Source organism: Tamandua tetradactyla, chromosome 18 (genome assembly GCF_023851605.1).
Source record: "Tamandua tetradactyla isolate mTamTet1 chromosome 18, mTamTet1.pri, whole genome shotgun sequence".
Classification (NCBI taxonomy): Eukaryota; Metazoa; Chordata; class Mammalia; order Pilosa; family Myrmecophagidae; genus Tamandua; species Tamandua tetradactyla.
Genome location: NC_135344.1, coordinates 62951229 through 62970471, shown reverse-complemented (window position 1 = coordinate 62970471; position 19243 = coordinate 62951229). Strand labels below are relative to the sequence as shown.

At 33.9% G+C, this 19243-nt stretch overlaps 1 protein-coding gene across 2 annotated transcripts in view; it reads right to left on the bottom strand.

The window, feature by feature from the left end:
• The window catches only part of ROCK1 (Rho associated coiled-coil containing protein kinase 1), a 188905-nt gene that overhangs the window by 62337 nt on the left and 107325 nt on the right, over window positions 1–19243 (bottom strand). For both annotated transcript variants that reach the window (XM_077135842.1, XM_077135841.1), the window contains exons 13-16: window positions 16488–16536; window positions 6762–6897; window positions 5407–5498; window positions 5055–5301 (exon numbers count right to left, since the gene is read on the bottom strand). In XM_077135842.1, coding sequence (XP_076991957.1) covers window positions 5055–5301; window positions 5407–5498; window positions 6762–6897; window positions 16488–16536 — 524 coding nt within the window. The remainder of the gene's footprint in view (window positions 1–5054; window positions 5302–5406; window positions 5499–6761; window positions 6898–16487; window positions 16537–19243) is intronic.

The window sequence follows — 19243 nt, the reverse complement described above, 5'->3', positions numbered from 1 at the left end:
AGAAAAAGCCCCAGAAAAGCTGTAACAGGAAGGCACAGAAGCCAGAAGTTGAAAGCAATGATACTTGGGAGAGAAGGACCAGCAGACATCACCATGTGCCTAACTATCTTACAGAAAAGCCCAAGCTTACTGGTAACCAGTCTTCAGGCAGATACTGTCCTGATGATGCTTTAATCTGGACATGTTCACAGCCTTAGAAATGTAAATATGTAAGCTAATAAATTCCCATTTTAAAGGCCAGTCTATTTCTGATATACTGCATTTCATCAGTTAGCAAGTAAAAACACTCGCCATGAGGAAACTCACTTAAAAATTCCTAAGAGTAAAAATCTTATAAACATTTTCTGACAGCAAAATAATAAATTAGAAATTAGCAATTAAAAAAAATGAAGGGCGGTGCGATGGTGGCTCAGTGGCAGATTTCTCACCTGCCATGTCAGAGACCTGGGTTCAATTCCCAGTGCCTGCCCATGCAAAAAAAAAACAAAAAGGAAAAAGACCAAAAATGTAAAATTAATCAGGAAATTTATCATTACTAAATAACTCAAGGATAAAAGAATAAAGGAATACTAAGAATATTAAAATTATTCAGCAGTAGGAATTTATATTTTTTTCTCAAGGAAACAACAATGAAAATATTTCCTACCTTTGTCAATTGAAAGTGCTAAAAACTTAGAACTTAATCCATGTTATGATCCTTGACTACCATATGTCACAAAAAGGAAGGATTCCTTGGAAAATGGGTGATTCTAGGTCTGGGACAGGAAATTATCCTGGAAATCTATACATATCAGAAAGAAAGGGACTATCTGAGTCTACCAGAGTTGTATCAAAACTTGAAAAGATTCCCATCGGGCTCATATGCACATCAATAAGAAGACTGCAATAGGCTAACATATTTAATATATTAAAATTCATCATACATAAATAAACCAAGAAACTTCAATGGTCACTTTCGGAAAATACTGGGGCAATAACTCATTGCTATGAAGACTCTATACATGTACAGTTTATATAATGATACAGTTGATGAGAAAGTTTTTATAGTATCATTCCAGTTAACATATTAAGGAATGATAAAAATATATTGTCACCACTGTCAATACTTAAAGAAACAACAGATCTAGATAGTAATCATCAGTGGTTGCTAATATCACAAAAAGAGACAGGCAGACTTTAAGTCCCTTCTGATGCCTATAATACTACTACTTATAAAGTATTCCTGCCAAAAAATTCAAGCTGAAATGGATCAAGCTTCTAGATCTAACTATCAGTTTAAAATACTCCAGGGAACTGAGCAACACGTTAAATAACGCCAAGGTATGAATGAGCAAAAATCATAATGGGAGAAACTCTATAGGACTAAAAGTATGATTCTGTCACCCACAAACAACAATAAACTTCAAAGAATAATAGCTTCTAGATCTAACTACCAGTTTAAAATACTCCATGGGACTGAGCAACATGTTAAATAACACCAAGGAACGAATGAGCAAAAATCACAATGGGAGAAACTCTATAGGACTAAAGCCTGATTTTGTCACCTACAAACAACAATAAACTTCAAAGAATAAAAAGAGAGAAGGAAACTATATATTAAAAGAAACTTAATGAAGTGTTAATTAAATGCAATGTATAGACTCTGGATTCTAATTTGAACAAAAGAAATGCCAAAAAAATTTTAAAAACTGGGACAATTGGAGAAATCTGAACACTAGCTATTTTACAATATTAAATAATTAACAAATTTTTTCAGGTGTGATGATATTGTGGGTTTTTTTTTTTTAAGACTTTAAGAAATATCACAATGTTTACAAATTAAATGATTGGATGTCTGAGATTTGCTACAAAACAGTTCAGTGTCAGTGGATTAGGGAGGAGAAGGTAGAGGTATAAAAGAAACAAGAGTGGCCATGGGATGAAGATCCTTGGAACTGCATGATGGATGGGTACATAGAAGTCACTGTACTATCTACATTGGTATATGTTTGAAGTTTCCCAATTTAAAAGTTAAAGAAAGATGAAACTAACCAAATAATAGTAAAAAACAATAACTGCTTTTAACTAGTTAACTTAAAATTTTTCTTTTGCATTTCAGTCTGAAGAATCACAGATAAATTTACTAGATGAAGAGTTTTTCAGTTTAAATTTTCATTCTTCTATGATACTGTGATCTTTGTATATTTATTGTCCTTAAACCTCTTTGGCCTGAACCTTTGGAAGCTTACACTCTGAAATGGAAGCTTTATTCATATACTTTGTCCAAGAATTAGCAAACTTTTGCCCACAGCCTGTTTCTGAAACAGCCCAGAAGCTAGAATGTTTTTACATTTTTAAAAGGGTGTGAAAAATAAAAAGAAGAATATGTGACAGAGAATTTATGTGGCCCACAGAACTTAAAATTTACTAGTCAATTATGTTCGTGAAATCATTTTCCATATATACTAAGAAGCTTATGCCCACTAGTGTACATGGACTATATTAAATTAGGGAATGATTATGGAATAATAATCCTGATTCTGCCAGAATTATCCAGCATTCCAAACTATTTATATTCAAAGGACCATGAAAATTGTAAAATTATTGTAAAAATTTTGAGTTTTTAAAAACAAATTGCACCATTACACAGATACTAAGGCTCACACAAGTTTTGGGCATTTTGTTGCACATGTAAGATTTGATTCACATTTGTAAGTTCAAACCTAAACTTTAAAGGAAGAATTGAAAAAAAGGAGAAACTGATTAAGAATAAATCATATTGCAATTTTCTTCTTATTCTTTCATCATTATCTAAAAAGTAGCTTCCAGTTAAAAACCACTATTCAATATCTAAAAAGTAGCTTCCAGTTAAAAATCACCATTCAAGTGGATATAGATGACGGATCCTTCCTTTGAAGCCAGTATTCAAAGCTTGTACACAGGAGATTACAACCTTAAAGGCAGAATTAGGAGAACTGTTAGGGGTAACCTATCCTAATCCCCCTTTAAAAAATCTTTACAGATGAAGAAGGGAGATGAAGTAGCTGTCCACAGATAATAAGCTAAATGAAAGGGACTAGAAAAGTAAATTAAGGAGGTGGGGAGAGCCAACACTTATTAATAAAAATAACTAAAGCACTTATTAATAAAAATAACTAAAGAGGGAAATAAGAGACCACAGAAAGGCTTTAAGGCTATAAGCCAATAAATAATGTAGAACTTACTGAAAAGCCTACCATAACAATTTAAGCTATTTTGCTTCCACTACACCACATCAAGGTAATGTGTAAAGAATTTATCATAAATTATTTTGAGAGAACTACAAATTTAGGTTTATGGTACACTGCCAGTATCTTAAACAAAGAAATATTTGAAATCATTACAATATGATTTCTTTTTAATCAGCTTCTCCTTTCTTTCAATTCTTCCTTTAAAGCTTAGGTTTGAACTTACACCAGCAAGCCTAAGATGAGGTTGGAAAAGTAGCACCTGTATCCAAAGGATATCAGCTATTCATGTACCTCAAGGACCACGTGAAAATGAATGCATTTGGAAAACTCACTGTTTTTTAAAATTCGGTGTTTCTGGTCATCACTACATCCTTCCACCTCCACCCCCATCCCAGAGAAAAACCTAACATTATATACAAAGAAATGTATAGAGAGCTGGAAGATTTTTAGACCCATCAAAGCTTCAGGGTGACTCTTTCAAACCCAGACCCAAATAAAGCTATATGGCATTAAGTGGATACTTGTTTTAAAAAGGCTGTCTGTCCTGGAGTTCAGATAGTACAAAATACCACAGTAAGAAATGTCAACAGCCCCAATGTTTTACATAAAGGATTACATTAATACATTAAGTTACAAAGAAACAGGGCTTCATGCTATTGAATTTTCTTCTCTGTGATGGGAAAAAGCACAATATAGATGTGTAGCAAAATGTATATATATGTCTTAAAATGTTCTTGCAGCACATAACATCCAAAGCCATTTCCTTATATGCAAAACAAACTTTTTAAGCAAGAAGACACTGACAATATTCCTAAATATTTCCTACAGATACTTAACAGTGTTTTTTCCTGTGTTATGATTCAGATTTTAATTTTTGTCATTGTAGCATGTTTCTGTACAGCTGTTTGTATAATAAATCACTTGTGTTTGGCCTTTTCCTTGCAGTAGGAAAAAGTAAATTTTGAATACTGAAGTATTAAAGTCTTAAAAATGGTAAATTAAGGAAGTCAAGTATGAGACTTTCCTAATACATATAATGAGGTTACTTTACTGGTTATATTCAGGTCTATTTTAAGCCTAGTCCCTGAGAAATAGGATTGGACAACATTCAGCTAAGAACCAACAGGGGAGTCTAATTTCCGTTTCCATAGTCACAGAAACTGACCCTGACCTCTCTCCACATAATTATAGCTAATCATCAAGCCCCATGAGACCCCAAACTATGTTCCCATTCTGTGACTAAGGTTAAAATGCAATCCACTTCATTTTTTCCCTGAGGGATCTGGCAACTTCCATGCATATCTGATTAGGTAGCATGGATGCTACTGTTAAAAGGAATAGAAAACGAGAGAATATGTGAGGAGAAGCGGGTACAGCCAGGCATCTTTCTGCAAAATAAATTGAATTTTATCACTACTTTGAAATGGTTCTTTTATTCACTGTGACAGTAATCCTCAATCTTCTTCTTTTAGATTTACAACAACTGCTGACATCTCCAGGCCAAACCTTCCCAAGCACCTAACTTTATAGTAAGATTCTACTTCAACAACTGAGTTTCTACCAACAGTGCATGAGGAATTCCCAGGGTTTAATATGAATAATCCTCTATGACTTGATTAATCCCACTTCAAGTAAGACTTTTCTGAAACAGGCAAGCTTTTAAATTATATTTACTGATATCTTGGTTGTAAAGTTGGAAAATACCCACATTACCTATCTCAAAAGAGTACCCGTGAGAATGAATAAATTACAGTGTGATAGAAATGCAAACATCATGGCAGAAAGTATGCAAACCATTTTTGGTCATTTACTTGCATGAGGACAATAAGATAAGAAATATATTACCTTGAAGGTCTCCAATCATCTCAGAATCATGACTTCTGTCTCTTCTTTCAGCTTCTAATACAGCTTGCAGCTGGTAATAATCCTTGTCCGTTTGTGACTTGGAATTCTCTAAAATTCTATTTCTTTCCTGCAGCTCTCTGTTCAGAGACTCTAGCTGACTAATTGACTTGCTCATCTCTGTGTGACTCTTCCTTAATCTTACAGCTGTATCTGATTCTGTCCTAAGTAAGTCATTGGCTTCTTCTAGCTATTTAAAAAAGCAGAATGAGAAAAGTTTTTTGACTCAAAATGTAATCAAACATACTTTAATTAATTATAACCAAAATTAAAAATCCTCACTCAAAAAACTTACCTGCTTTTGTAATTGCGCCAGCTTCTCATTAGCAAGCTGTGAATTCTGACTGACTTTCTTTAAGTCTTCCAACTGATCCTTTAATGTAGAAACTAAAAGATGTAATATGTAGATATTACAAAATTTTCATAAAGTAAACATGTAAATCCTTTTAAAAATGATAGGGTTCTTAGTCTATTACATTGGGTTCACTCCCAAATTCCATCTTAGAGGTAAAATTCATCAAAAAATAGAGCACTGTTTTATAGTGCAGAGTGCAAAAACAGATTTGTTTCCATTGTTCTAATATTTCACATATTTTTTCTCTTAATAATGTCAGTCTATCACTGAAATGTTATAAAGCTAGGTTTAATATTCATTTTAATAGTACAATTATTTTAATAGTTCAATATTTTAAAAATGGTACAAAATTCAAAGGTCTGCCAATCTTCCTTCTTCCACGTCATTTCCCAGTCCCTGTGAGTCTTCACTAGCTCTCCTTTCCAGCAACAACCATTCAAATTTCTTGTGTATCCTTCTTATAAGACAGTGTATATACCCTAATATATAAAAACACATATCCAAATACATACAAGCGTGTGTATATATACACATACACATAGTAATACATATGTAAGCATATATATATGCATATGTATCTACACATATCATTTGTTTTAAACACAAATGATCTGTAGTTTGTTTCACTTAAAGATTTATCTTGGAGATTCTTTTATAACAGTATACAAGATATTTTATTCTTTTATAAGCTGCATAGTATTCTACCATATAAATGTACCAAAATTATATAATTTCTTATATTTACATTGTTTATAATTTTTGCCATCTTAAGCAATGCTACAATGAATAGCCTTACATATTGATCATTTTACATATGTAACAAGTATTGTGTAAAATAAATTCTTAGAAGGAAAAATTAATGAATCAAAAAGTATAGAAAGCTATTTTTAGAGTATCTGCAACGCTGGCATTAAAACACATGAAATTCTAGCTTAGTGGTTCTCATGTGTTGGCTGCTTGTTATAATCACCTAGGGAATATGAAAAAATACTGATGGCCACACGTCTAGACCATTAAATCTGAGGATTTAGGCATCAGTATTCCTAAAAGCTTCTGAAGAGATTTCAATATATAACAAAATTGAGACTCACTACTCTAACTAAAAAAAAGACTAATTTACTACTGGCTTTAACATATTATACTTTATTTTGGGTTCTGGGTATTTAGCTAATAGGTGCATTAGGACTGATGCCTCATAAATACATGAAGGGCACTAAATTTAAGACAACCTCAAGACAAGGAATTCAAGGTCAGTATTAGAAATCCCAGCATTTTTCAATAGAAAAATGATTTACCTTCATTTTCTACATTCCTCCTCTTCTCATTTTCTTGTTCAGCTTTTCTTTGGTACTCATTAATTCTATGCTGTAGCAACATTTTCTCCTTCTCAATTTGAGACACTGTAGATTCCAGATTTCTTCTTTGATTTCCCTGAAATTATAATGATAAAAGTTAACATTGTAATTTATACTACTTTTCATTTATTTGAAGGAATACTTTCTCTTAAAGAAAAAAGACAAGGATTTAAGATGGATTTTTTTGTTTAAAAATCAAAGAGCCGTTCATGCCTCTGAGAGGGCACAAAAAAAAAAAAAAAAAAGAGAAAACGGAACTTGTTCATTGTTGGTGGTTCCTCAGAAAGTCAAATATAGAACTACCCTATGACCTGGTAACCACACTTCTAGGTACATACCCAAGAGATTTGAAAACAGGGACCCAAAAATTTACACACTGATGTTCAAAGTGGCATTACTCACAGCTGACAAAGAAAGGACTCAACCCAAGTATCAATTAACCGATGAATGGATAAAATAAAATGCGATCGATACATACAATGGAATATTATTCAGGCATAAAAAGTAAATGAAGTTCTGATACAAATACGTATCAGAAACTTCTGAAACATGCATGAACCCTGGAGACCTCATATTGAGTGCAATAAGCTAGACAAAAAAAGGACAAATACTGTATCCCCTCACTGATATGAAATAATTAGAATGAGCAAATTCAAAGAGTCAGAAGCTAGAGTATAGGTTGGAAGGTGGAAGTAGGGAACACAGGGTTAATACTTAAACTGTACAGAGTTTCTGTTTGGGTTGAATGTAAAGTTTTGGTAATAAATGGTGATAATGGTAACACAACATTGTAACTGTAATTAACAGCACTCAAAGTAGTAAAAGTTTCTACAGTAATAAAATTTTAAAACATAGAACTGTACAACACAGTGAACCCTATTATAAATGATGGACTACAGTTAATAGTACAATTATAAAAATGTTCTTTCATGACTTGTAACAAATATACTGCATTAATGGAAGGTGTTAATAATAGGGTGGTACATGGGAATTCTGTATGCTATGCATGGTTTTTCTGTAAATCTACTACTTCTCTAATAAAAATAAAGAAAATAAATAGTACCTTCTAACAACAACAACTTTCTAATAGAATTAAGAATGAGAAACACCGTATTTGATCCAGATAAATAAATACTCAGAGATTTCTGAATCCATCAATTTTTTAAAAAATTCCACGAATTTTACTATTAAAAAAATCTTATGAATCTACTTAGGGAAAGTAGATCTTTTCAGATTGAAAGTAACTTTAATTAAAAACTTTGGCATTCCACTGTATTACATATATTTTAGTTTATTTACAATTGTAAACTTAAAGTATAAAATACTGACAGGATAAGAAAAGAGTTAAATATTTGATAATTAAATGATGCAAAGCTCAAATGGTACCAAACAGTACACATAGTACAGTGAATCTACCAGTCCCTCTGTCTTCCCTAACCCTTTGCCTATCTTAATAACTTCCTTCTAAGATGTTTTATGCATCCACTTGTTAATGTATACTAAAAAGTTATAAAGGAAACAATTTTAAAAAATGAAATTACAGAACAGGAAAGAGTTTTAAAAAATCCAAATTTTCACAGGTAGAAAGTTTTCTTGTTTCTGAGTTACCACTCTGAGCATATGCTACTTTTGATGCTTCATTTTTATCTTTAAGACTCCATACCAGGATAATCTACATTTTAGTGCGTGTGTTTTCTGGGCTTTCCTATCTTTAAGCAAAACAAAAGCCATTAATTAAGGATGGCATCAGGGAAATTTAGTGAAATTTGACATAGATTGATCATACAAGGTCTTTCTAAGTCTAAGATTTATCTTCTAATTTTTATTTTAACTGTGAAAAAATTATTCATTCAAGGCAGTTGCAAAGATAGTGAAGAGAGGTTCATGCAGTCTTCACTTAGCTTCTTCTAATAGTTACATTATACATAACAGTTTAGTTGCAAAATTAATACAACATCCATACAGAGAATTCCATCATACCCCTGACCCAGAAACCAAGGTTCATCAACTTTGAACATTTTTCACATTTTCTGTATCATTCTATCCATCCATCAATCAGCATTTTAAATTTTAAATATACTTTCTATGTACTGGATACTGTTTTTTAAAAAATATTGGGAATATTTTCTCCCTGTTAGTTACTTTTAACTTTCTGTTATCTTGTCAATAGAATTTAATTTTTCACAGATCAAATTTGGCCTTCGTTTCCTTTTATACCTTGAGTAGGGGTCTTATTTATCTTCATATCCCAACACTTTGGCCTAGATCTATAGGCATAAAATAGGCCCCCAATAAGTGTTTACTGAAACACCCAACAACAGTAAGGAATTCCACTGCCATTCCCAGAATTTACAAATACTGTCACCTTCTAATAATTTAGCTAATACAAACAAGTCATAGGAAATGAATTTAACCATTTTTAAAAGAAACCTAAAAGACAGCCTGTGAGGGAGAGGCTAATGAGATTTGGGAACAACCAAATCTAACCTATGCTATATAGTACACTCAAAGTACGCCTTTAACAATGCTCATCTGATTGTATTGCACTCCCATGCTTAAACCATTTCAAGGCTTTCCAGCCACCTCTGGGATAAAGTCTTTCAACCTTAACTTGGCCTGCAAAACTCTGGATCACCTGGTCTTTGTCAAGTTTGGCCAGTGTCTTCTCCTACCTGGCCACACATCCTTTTGGTTTCTCCAATATGACATGTTCTTCCCATGTCAGGGTCCCTGCACATTGTTGCTGCTTCTGCCTGGAACGCACTTCTCTCTCTTTCCACCCCCAATTAAATCCCACTCACCTTTCTGGATTCGGCTTAACTATTATCTCCACATGGAAGCCTTTTCAACTCCTGGGTCAGCCTCATTTCCAAATTACCTTAGAATCACCTGTTCAACTTTTGTCTTCCCCAAAAGACTGTAAGCTCCACAGGGCAGAGACAATGTTGCTCTTATTTGTCTCTTTATTTCCAATGTCTAGTATAGTGCCTGGTTCATAAAAGATACTTGATAACAGTTGATTGGATGAAAGAATTAAGAAAAGCCAGGACCAGAAAGAACTATAGGCCTCATTAAGAAGCCTGGATTTTATCATAAGGGTAAGGGGGAGCCACTGAAAGATTTAAAGCAGAGAAGTGGGATACAAAAGTTTCAGTCAATCTCGCTATACTGAGATGAGCTGAAGAGATAATCTGACAGTAGAATTAGTACAGTGATAAGAGTGAACACGTAGGGGACCCTAGCACAGCCTGGAAACACCTGAACTGAATAGGAGATCATGATTCTTAACCTACCCGAGGATCTTTTAAAAAATATCCACACATGGGCCCTACTCTAATACAATGAAATCTTTACCTCTGGAGTTAAGGCTCAGGCATCCACATGTTTTTAAAGTTTGTAAAGTGATTCCAATATGCAGTCAGATTTGAAAACTACTGAGTTACAAGGACAGGCCAGACAGAGAGCAAAGACAGAGAAGTGAGAAAGCACAGAAGTAGTCTGTATTCAGGTAGAGTGGGGTTGGGGATGTTTATAAGAAGCTAAGTATTGCTAGACATGAGGCACAGACACAAAAAACACTGGACTTTATCTTCGACATTATGGAGATTCTTTGAAGGATTTTATATGGGAGAATGAAGAGTATGAAGTATGGGCTTTTTTTTTTCAATCTAGAAATAAAGAGTGAAGTTAATCATATTGCTCAGTTCATACTGTACTAACATCATGTGGGTTCACACAAGGCCCCTCTCTTGTTTATTTTTTTCCTAAGCACTTTACTTTCCATATCATATAATTTTATTTTAGTCTAATGTGTTTGTTATTTATTCCATTTTGAATTGGTGTCTGTATAAGGTGTGAGACTTAGGTTGAGGCTCATTTTTGGACCTACAGATATTTAATTGTTTCAACATCATTTGTCATTTTGTTGAAAATACTATCCTTCTCCCATTGAATTCCTTTTGCACCTTTGTCAAAAGTTAGTTTGCCTTACTCTTATGAAAGCTTCAGCTAGATATGCTAATTGCGATGGTATGCTAGCCCCAACTAACAGTATTCCTGTAAAATCTAAAGAATTACCGGGGCTTTATCTGAGCCTCTATACAAGTTTTACTCACTAAGTTTATTTTTCAGAAACCTAAAACCTCCAGATGGTTCCTAGGACAGATAAGCCCTGAAACCCAGAGCTATAGTCTCTCCAAGAACATCAACCAGTTGTATCTCCCTATCCCATACTGTTGACACCCCTTTTCAATATGAAGAAGTTAGAATGGTCATTGTCTAAATATCCAAAAGATTGGGAGTAGGATCAAAGGAGTAGCAGGAGTTGTAATAGAGAACACTGGATCTAACAGGTGAGAATGACTACTGAATCATTATATTGATATTTCTTTTTAGACTCCAGTGTCTTCGATCAGGTAGAAGGAAATACCTGAAATTGTGGAACTGCAAATTATACCACACACTGAAATTTGTTTTATAACTACTTTTTGAAATGTACTTTGAAATTTACCGCTTTTTTGTATATATGCTCTATTTAACAATAAAAAATGTTAAAAAATAAATAAAAAGAAGACAAGGAACTGCAAAAAAGAAAAAAAATGTGTTTGCCTTAATTGTACAGGACTATTTCTGAGTTTGCTATTCTGTTTCACTGATCTGTATATCTATCCCTCAGCTGACATGTAGTATTGACTTCTGTAGTATAAGAATCATTGGTGTCCCAGAAGGGGAAGAGAAGAGTAAAAGGTTAAGAAGATTAGTGAAGGATACCAACTAAAAAAAACAGATTGGCAGATTATGAAATATAATCCAGCTATATGCTGCTTACAAATGACTCATCATAGACACAAGGATATAAATAGACTGAAAGTGAAAGGACGGGATTGAAAAGGTGAAAGGATTAAAAAGATGGGCTGTGCATGCTGTAACCAAAAGAAAGCAAGACTAATATCAGACAAAACTAATACTAATATTAATACTAATATCAGAAAAAATAGACTTTAAATGTAAAGACAGCATAAGAGACAGCTGACACTATATATTAATTAAAGGGACAATTCACCAAGAAGAAGTAACAATCACAAATGTATATGCTCCCAATCAAGGAGCTCCAAAGTACATGAGACAAACATAGGCAAAACTGAAGAGAATGAGTCATTTCAATAATAGTAGGAGACTTCAATATAACACTCTTAAACAATCAGTGGGTCAAAGAAGAAATTGCTAGAAAAATCAGACATTATCTGGAGATGAATGAAAACGAGAATACAACATATCAGAACTTGTGAGATGGGGCAAAGGCTGTGCAGAGAGGGAAATTTATTGCCCGAAATGCCTATACTGAAATGAAGAAAGCAAAAATCGAGGCTTAACTGCTCACCTGGAGGAACATGAGAAAGAACAGCAAACTAACCCCAAGGCAAAAAGAAGAGAAATAACAAAGATTTAGGCACAGTTACATGAATGGGAGAACAAAAGAACAATAGAAAGAATCAATAAAACCAAAAGTTGGTTCTTTGAGAAAATCAGTAAAATCGATGGACCACCAGCAAGGTTGGCAAAGAAAAAAAGACAGAGGATGCAAATAAAATCAGAAATGAGAGGTGGGTCGTTACCACAGACCCCGAGGAAATAACACTTTTTAACACTTTTTATTATAAAGCTCAGTGGTCAAAAGAGCACAGTTACTGGCACAAATGTACAAGTATTGACCAATGGAATTAAATCGAGAGGACAGAAATAGATTACCCAATGTATGGTCAACTGATCTTTGACAAGGCCCCCAAATCCACTGAAGTGGGACAAAACAGTCTTTTCAATAAATGGACATGTGAGAACTGGGTATCAATAGCCTAAAGAATGAAAGAGGACCCTTACCTGACACCCTACACAAAAATTAACTCAAATTGGCTCAAACATCAAAATATAAGAACTAGCACCATAAAGTTTCCAGAAGAAAATGCAGGAAAACATCTTCAAGACCTAGTAATAAGAGGTAGCTTCCTAAACTTTACACCCAAAGCACAAGCAACAAAAGAAAAAACAGATAAATGGGAACTCCTCAAAATCAAATGTTTTTGCACCTTAAAAGACTTTGTCAAAAAGGTATAGAGGGGGTGAGCCATGGTAGCTCAGTGGCAGAATCCTCGTTTGCCATGCCAGAGACCTGGTTCCCAGTGCTTGCCCATGCGAAAAAAAAAAAAAAAAAAAGGTTATAGAGGGTTTGGTGTTTTTTGGTATTTAAAAAAATAAAATAAAAAAGAAATTAAAAACAGTATAGAGGCAACCAACCCAATGGGAGAAAATATTTGGAAATCACACAACGGAAAAAAGTCTGATATCCTATATATATATATAAAGAAATCATACAACTCAAGAATAGAAGTACAAGCAATCCAACTATAAAATGGGCTAAAGATATGAATAGGCATTTTTCTAAAGAGCAAACACAGATGCCTAAAAAGCACATGAACAGATGCTCATTTTCATTAGCTATAAGGGAAATGCAAATCAAGACTACAATGAGTTATCACCTCACACCTATAAAAATGGCTACTATTAAAGAAACAGGAAATTGTAACTGTTGAAGAGAATGTAGAGAAATTGGGACATCTATGCCCTCTGGTGGGAATATAATGGTAGAGGTGCTATGAAAGACAGTCTGGAGGCTCTTCAGAAAACTAAACATCAAGTTGCCCTATGACCTAGCAATACCACAACTCGGTACTCAGAAAAGCTAAAAACAGTGACATAAATTGACATGTGCACAACGATGTTCATAGCAGCATTATTTACAATTGCCAAAAGATGGAAACAATCCAAGTCCTCATCGACATACAAGTGGATTAACAAAATGTGACACATACATACAATGGAATATTATGCAGCAGTAAGACGAAATGACATCCTGAAGCTCACAACAAGCATTATGTCTGAACCATGAAGACATAATGCTGAGTGAAATAAGCTAGACACAAAAGGACAGATATGATTCTGCTTTTATGACCATGGTAAAAGTAAAATCAAAGGCTTATATAATACAGAATATTAGAAACCTAGAGATACACATAAACTAGAGATGGGTGAATAGTGAACTGATGAAGCTGAAGTTATATGTAAGGGAACAGAGAAGTGAAGGCAGTTCACTAGTGGGTCTATAAGTCATATTATCATGTTGAAATTGAACATGATTGAAAGGGGTCATAGAGACTCATGTGTCCAACTGATTAACACTACAAATATGAGTTCTTGCATGAACTATTGCAAAGATATGAATCTTGTACAAAGAGTGTATAAGCTGAGGGTATAAGAGGAAAACTGCTATTGCATGCTATGGGTTATGTTTAACAGGGAAACATCAATAGTACCACAGCAACATCAGGGGTAAATAATAAGGGGAATGATGAGAGTTAAGGGGAGGTTTGGATTTTCTATTTGGTAAGAGTGCATTTATTGGTTATCTTTCTTGTGGGGACAATGAAATTATCTAAAGTTGAGTGTTGTTGGACTGTTGACTTTGGACACTATACATGATGCCCAATGAGTGGAGGTGGTGAAGGATGCACTCACTAAGAAGTAGGTTGGCGAATGATAGTGTGTGTGTGTGTGTGTGTGTGTGTGTGTATATATATATATATATATATATATGTATGATCAAATATTGTACTGCTAACAAAAAGGAACGAAGTTGTGAGGCATGCAATGTTGTGAATGAACCTGTGGGGCATTTGGTGAGGCAAAATAAGCCAGAAATAAAAGAGCAAATATTGTACAGTCTCATTCAGAAAATACTTAAAAGAAACCAGGGGCGGAAGTAAGCTCCTCTAGCAGTCACATTTAGTCCAGAGTGGTAATTGTTATTTCTGGATTTTGAGGGGCTGTTTTATATATATATAACCTGGTATTTAGAGATATGAACAAAGCTGATCGGGTTGGGATTAAGATAATTCAGAATACAGGTGTAAGGAAGAAATTGTCTGTATTTTAGAACTTCATCTATCCTTTGAGACCAAAGGAAGAAAGGTTTATTTTGTCCAGAACCTAAATTTTCAGTTGCACATAATCTAACTCAACCTGTCTGGATAGATCACTTAAACAACCCAAACATAGGGAGCTCAGAATAAAAATGAGGGCCTTTAATCCTGTATAGCTTAATGTAATGGCTGGATACATTCCAGAGTATATTAAGCAGATAATCAAAAAGTATTAGCAAAGTCCCTTGAGGGATGGGAGAAAAATATGGAACTATTAAACTTTATCACCAGGAAACTCCTGATACTGTGTCAAACATTAGGGACACCCAAATCAATAGGCCAAGCCCTTGATCTTGAGACTTGCTATTGTGAAGCTTATGCATGTAGCAGACAAACTTAGCTTACCTATAGGTATGCCTATGGGTTACTTCCGAAGGATCTCCTTTGTTGCTCAGATGTGGCCTCTCTCTCTCTCTCTAAGCCCAACTCTGCAAGTGTATATCACTGCCCTCCCCACTACGTGGGACAAACATCCAGGAGTGAAAGTGTCCCTGCCGGTGTGGAAGATGACTCCCAGGGATGAACCTGGCTCTGGCACCATGGGATCAACAATGACATCCTGACCAAAAGGGGGAAAAGAAGTGTAATAAATAAGGTATCAGTAGCTGAGAGAGTTCAAATACAGTCAAGAGGCTACTCTGGAGGTCACTCTTATGCAAACTTCAGTTAGAAATTGCTACCTATCATAGTTTCTCAGACCCCAACCCAAACCATTCCTCCTAAAGAACACCCAGGGCATTATATATGATTCCACATAGGTTCCAAGTATAGGGTAACTTTCCAGAAGCCTACAACCTCCAAATAGGCCAATCCCCCTATCCCTTATTACTGACAGCCCCTTCCAACATGAAAAAGTTAGAATGGGCATAGATCAAATACTCCTACAGAGTGGGAGAAAGGTCAAAGATGATGGTGGACTTATACAGAGAAGGTAGGGTTACAGAGAAGGTAGGGTTTATCAAATAAGTATGAGTGCTGAATCATTATACTGATATTTCTTTTAGTCTCCAGTATCTTAGAGTAGCTAGAAGTAAAAACCTAAAATTGTGGAATTACAACCCATACCAAAACCTGAAATCTTTTCTACAACTAAATGCTGCAATATACTTTCAAATTTATTACTTTTATGTATATATGTTATTTAAAGAGAAGGAGGATTCTAACAGAGAAGGTAGGATTTAACTGATGAGTATGACTGCTGAATTATATTGATATTTCTGTTGGTCTCCAGAGTCTTGGAATGGCTAGAAGAAAAAACAAAAAATCGTGGAACTGTAACCCATACCAAACTTTAAAATCTGTTCTATAACTACTTGGTAAAATGTACTTGGATATTTATTGCTTTTTTGTATGTATGCTATATTTCACAATAAAAAAAGTGTTAAAAAATTTATATACTAAAATTTCAACATGGTTCTAGAAGAAAACTAAACACAGGACACTAAATTAATGCAACTTGCCTCACTTGAACCTGTAGCTTCAAAGTAAGGCTTTCAGCAAAATTTACTCTGGTTGTTTTGCATTTCAACTTTACAGTTCAAAAGCAACTTTTGCAGGGAATAAAACAATCCAAAGGGGGGGAGGATAGTGGATCTCAAAATGGAAAAATCCTGGTTAGTAATTTTAAAATTACCTCTTCATCCAATTCTTTCATTATCTTGTCTAGCTTTATATTTGAAGTTCTGTAAAAACAAAAGCAATAAATATTAGGAACATGAATATTTATTTCTTATTATTCAGGCATTCCTCACATTTCCACATCTCTCACTTTTCATTTAATCTGGGAAAACTTAACCTTTTTTGTGCCATAAATTCCTTTGGTAGTCTGATGAAGCCTGTATGACCCCGTCTCAGAATATTTTTTTATGCATAAAATAAAATAAGTAGGATTAAAAGAAACCAATTACATTGAAATACAGTCATAAACTTTTTTTTTTAATGGATGATTTGGTAATATACATGTTTCTCTAATACATTAAATGATAAGATCTAGTGGCAGAAATCTGAAGTAGTGATGGGCATAAATGATATTTGGAGATTAATGTAAGAAAATACCTATGATTTCTCTTGGTAATAAAACTTCTCAGGTACTATTAAAAACTATAGATCACTGCCTATGTTCAGAATTGAAGAAAATGCATACAATCAGTTAAAAGCTAAAGAAAATACTTACTTTTCCTCATCCAAATTCAAGGACCTCAAATTGTATTCATGGACCCTTTGGAGGAGGTTTACAGATCCCAAATTAAGAATTCCTAAACTCCCTCATATAATGCTTGCCACCATGAAAATCAACCATTTAGCTTTTAATACAAGATTAAGCAAATGAAGAGAAAGGTAGCATAGATCAAATCAGTAAATGCACTATTTGGCAACTTGGGTAAAAATGTGAGGTTAAACTCAACCTGTATTATCTCCATCACTAATTATCGTCTTTGGCTGAAAACCTAATTCTAGCTTCAAACCTATATATGCAACATTTTCACATGGCTATCTCATTAAATAACTCATTCAGCATTTCCAAAACTTAACTTATTCCCTCTGCTCTACACCTCCACTGCAATATAAATCTGCTTCTCCTCTAGTGTCCCAAAGTAAATGACAGCCAAGCAATGTCAATTTACTGGAGAGTTCTTTTTAAAAGGTAAATCTGATTAAATTATTTTTTTGTTTAATAACTTTTGATGTTTTTCCAATATCCTTAGGATAAAGTCCAAATTTCTCAGCCTATCAAAAACAAAGTCTTACAAGATCTAGGTCTGGCTCCCTTCCCAGTCTCATTTCAGGCTTCTCTTTCCCTTATATGCTACTAACCATCTCTTACCTCATGGTCTGAACAGAGACCCCTTCCCTGGACCCTAACACTTCCTCCTAATCTTCCCCCAAGATTCCCAAATGACAAGTAACCTTTCAGAATTTAGCTTTTCCTAATCTTTGACAATAGTATTGGCATCCCTTGATGTATTCCTGACATATTCCTGTATTACTTTACTCTCCTTACCTTAACATTTACCAACTTACTTATAATTACATAGTTGTCCTCCCTGATAAATTACAAGCTCCATGTGGATATGGGTTATGTCTTGTTTTATTGACTACAATATTGCCTGGCAAGCATATAACTGAATGCACAAACTTCAATTATTGTTGAATAAAGAAAAGTAACTAAAATGATTTGAATGTAGAGAATGAGAGTTGAAGCAATCTTGACATAATCTACCCGTGACAGTGGTGGTGAGAGGGTGTGGGGTGTTGGGGGGTGGGGTGGCAGGAATACTAGAAAAAGTTTGTTTTTGGCCTGCCCCTTTATTCCAACCAAATTTTTCCAACCCTTATTTGGGGAAGAGAACAGACGTAGGACAAGGGATGGCAACTTTAAAAAAACAGAACTTTTTTAAACCTTTAAAACAAAGCTTTAGTATTTATTTGAGACACACCAAACATTTAAACATTTAAACTTTCACAGGAAAATAAGTTCAAGTATTATTCCATAATCCTCAACACTAAGTTTTATTTTAAACACTATTCACCAACTGAATATAAAAGTCTCATTTCATTTTAATTCTACTTCCTTAAGGCATACATTTTCATATATTATCTGCCATTTTGACCACTACCAGTTAGTGGTCTTTTAATTTGTTTATAAAATTTTGGGGATATAGAAACTTCTGAACATACAATAACAATGATCCATTTTCTCCCCTAATTTACATATTTTATATTAAAATTTCCTTTCAGATTCTGGGATCAATTAATTATTTGCCTTATTTTCTTCTAGTACCTTTTCTTTTTTAAGATTGTATTATATACTTAATTCTTTAATCTATCAGGAAGTGGAAATTTTACTTGCTTCCTTCTCCCCCAACCAATTCAGTCACAAATTTAGCAAGTTTTTCCAATTCCATTTGTGAGTACTTCATCTCAATGTTATCGTTGCATTTCATTTATTCAATGGCATTCACTAAAAACATTTTTAAAAAATTATAAAAATTTATTGTTTGTAATTATTAAGTAATCTCAGTCTTATAGTAAGTCATTTAAATTAATCTTGATCATTCTATACTTTCAAAACACTTTTTAGAATTAGATCAAAAGGGAAAATTTTTAAGTTACTGCCCTGGAAAAGCAAAGTAGAAATTAGAATGGCAGCAAAGAAATTTAATGAATTTTAATCTTCAACATTTTACAATTTAGAAAGCTTCTTATTTGCTATAAATAACTTGACCTGTCACTAAGCATTTTTAAAATGGTAGAGGAAAGCAATGAATCAGGCACAATGTGATTCAGAAATGTAGTTCTTTAGGAATAAAGACTGTTGGAGGCAAATGCATTTTAAATAGTCTGGAGAAAATATGTCAATAGCTAATGCCAACATAAATATTACTTTTC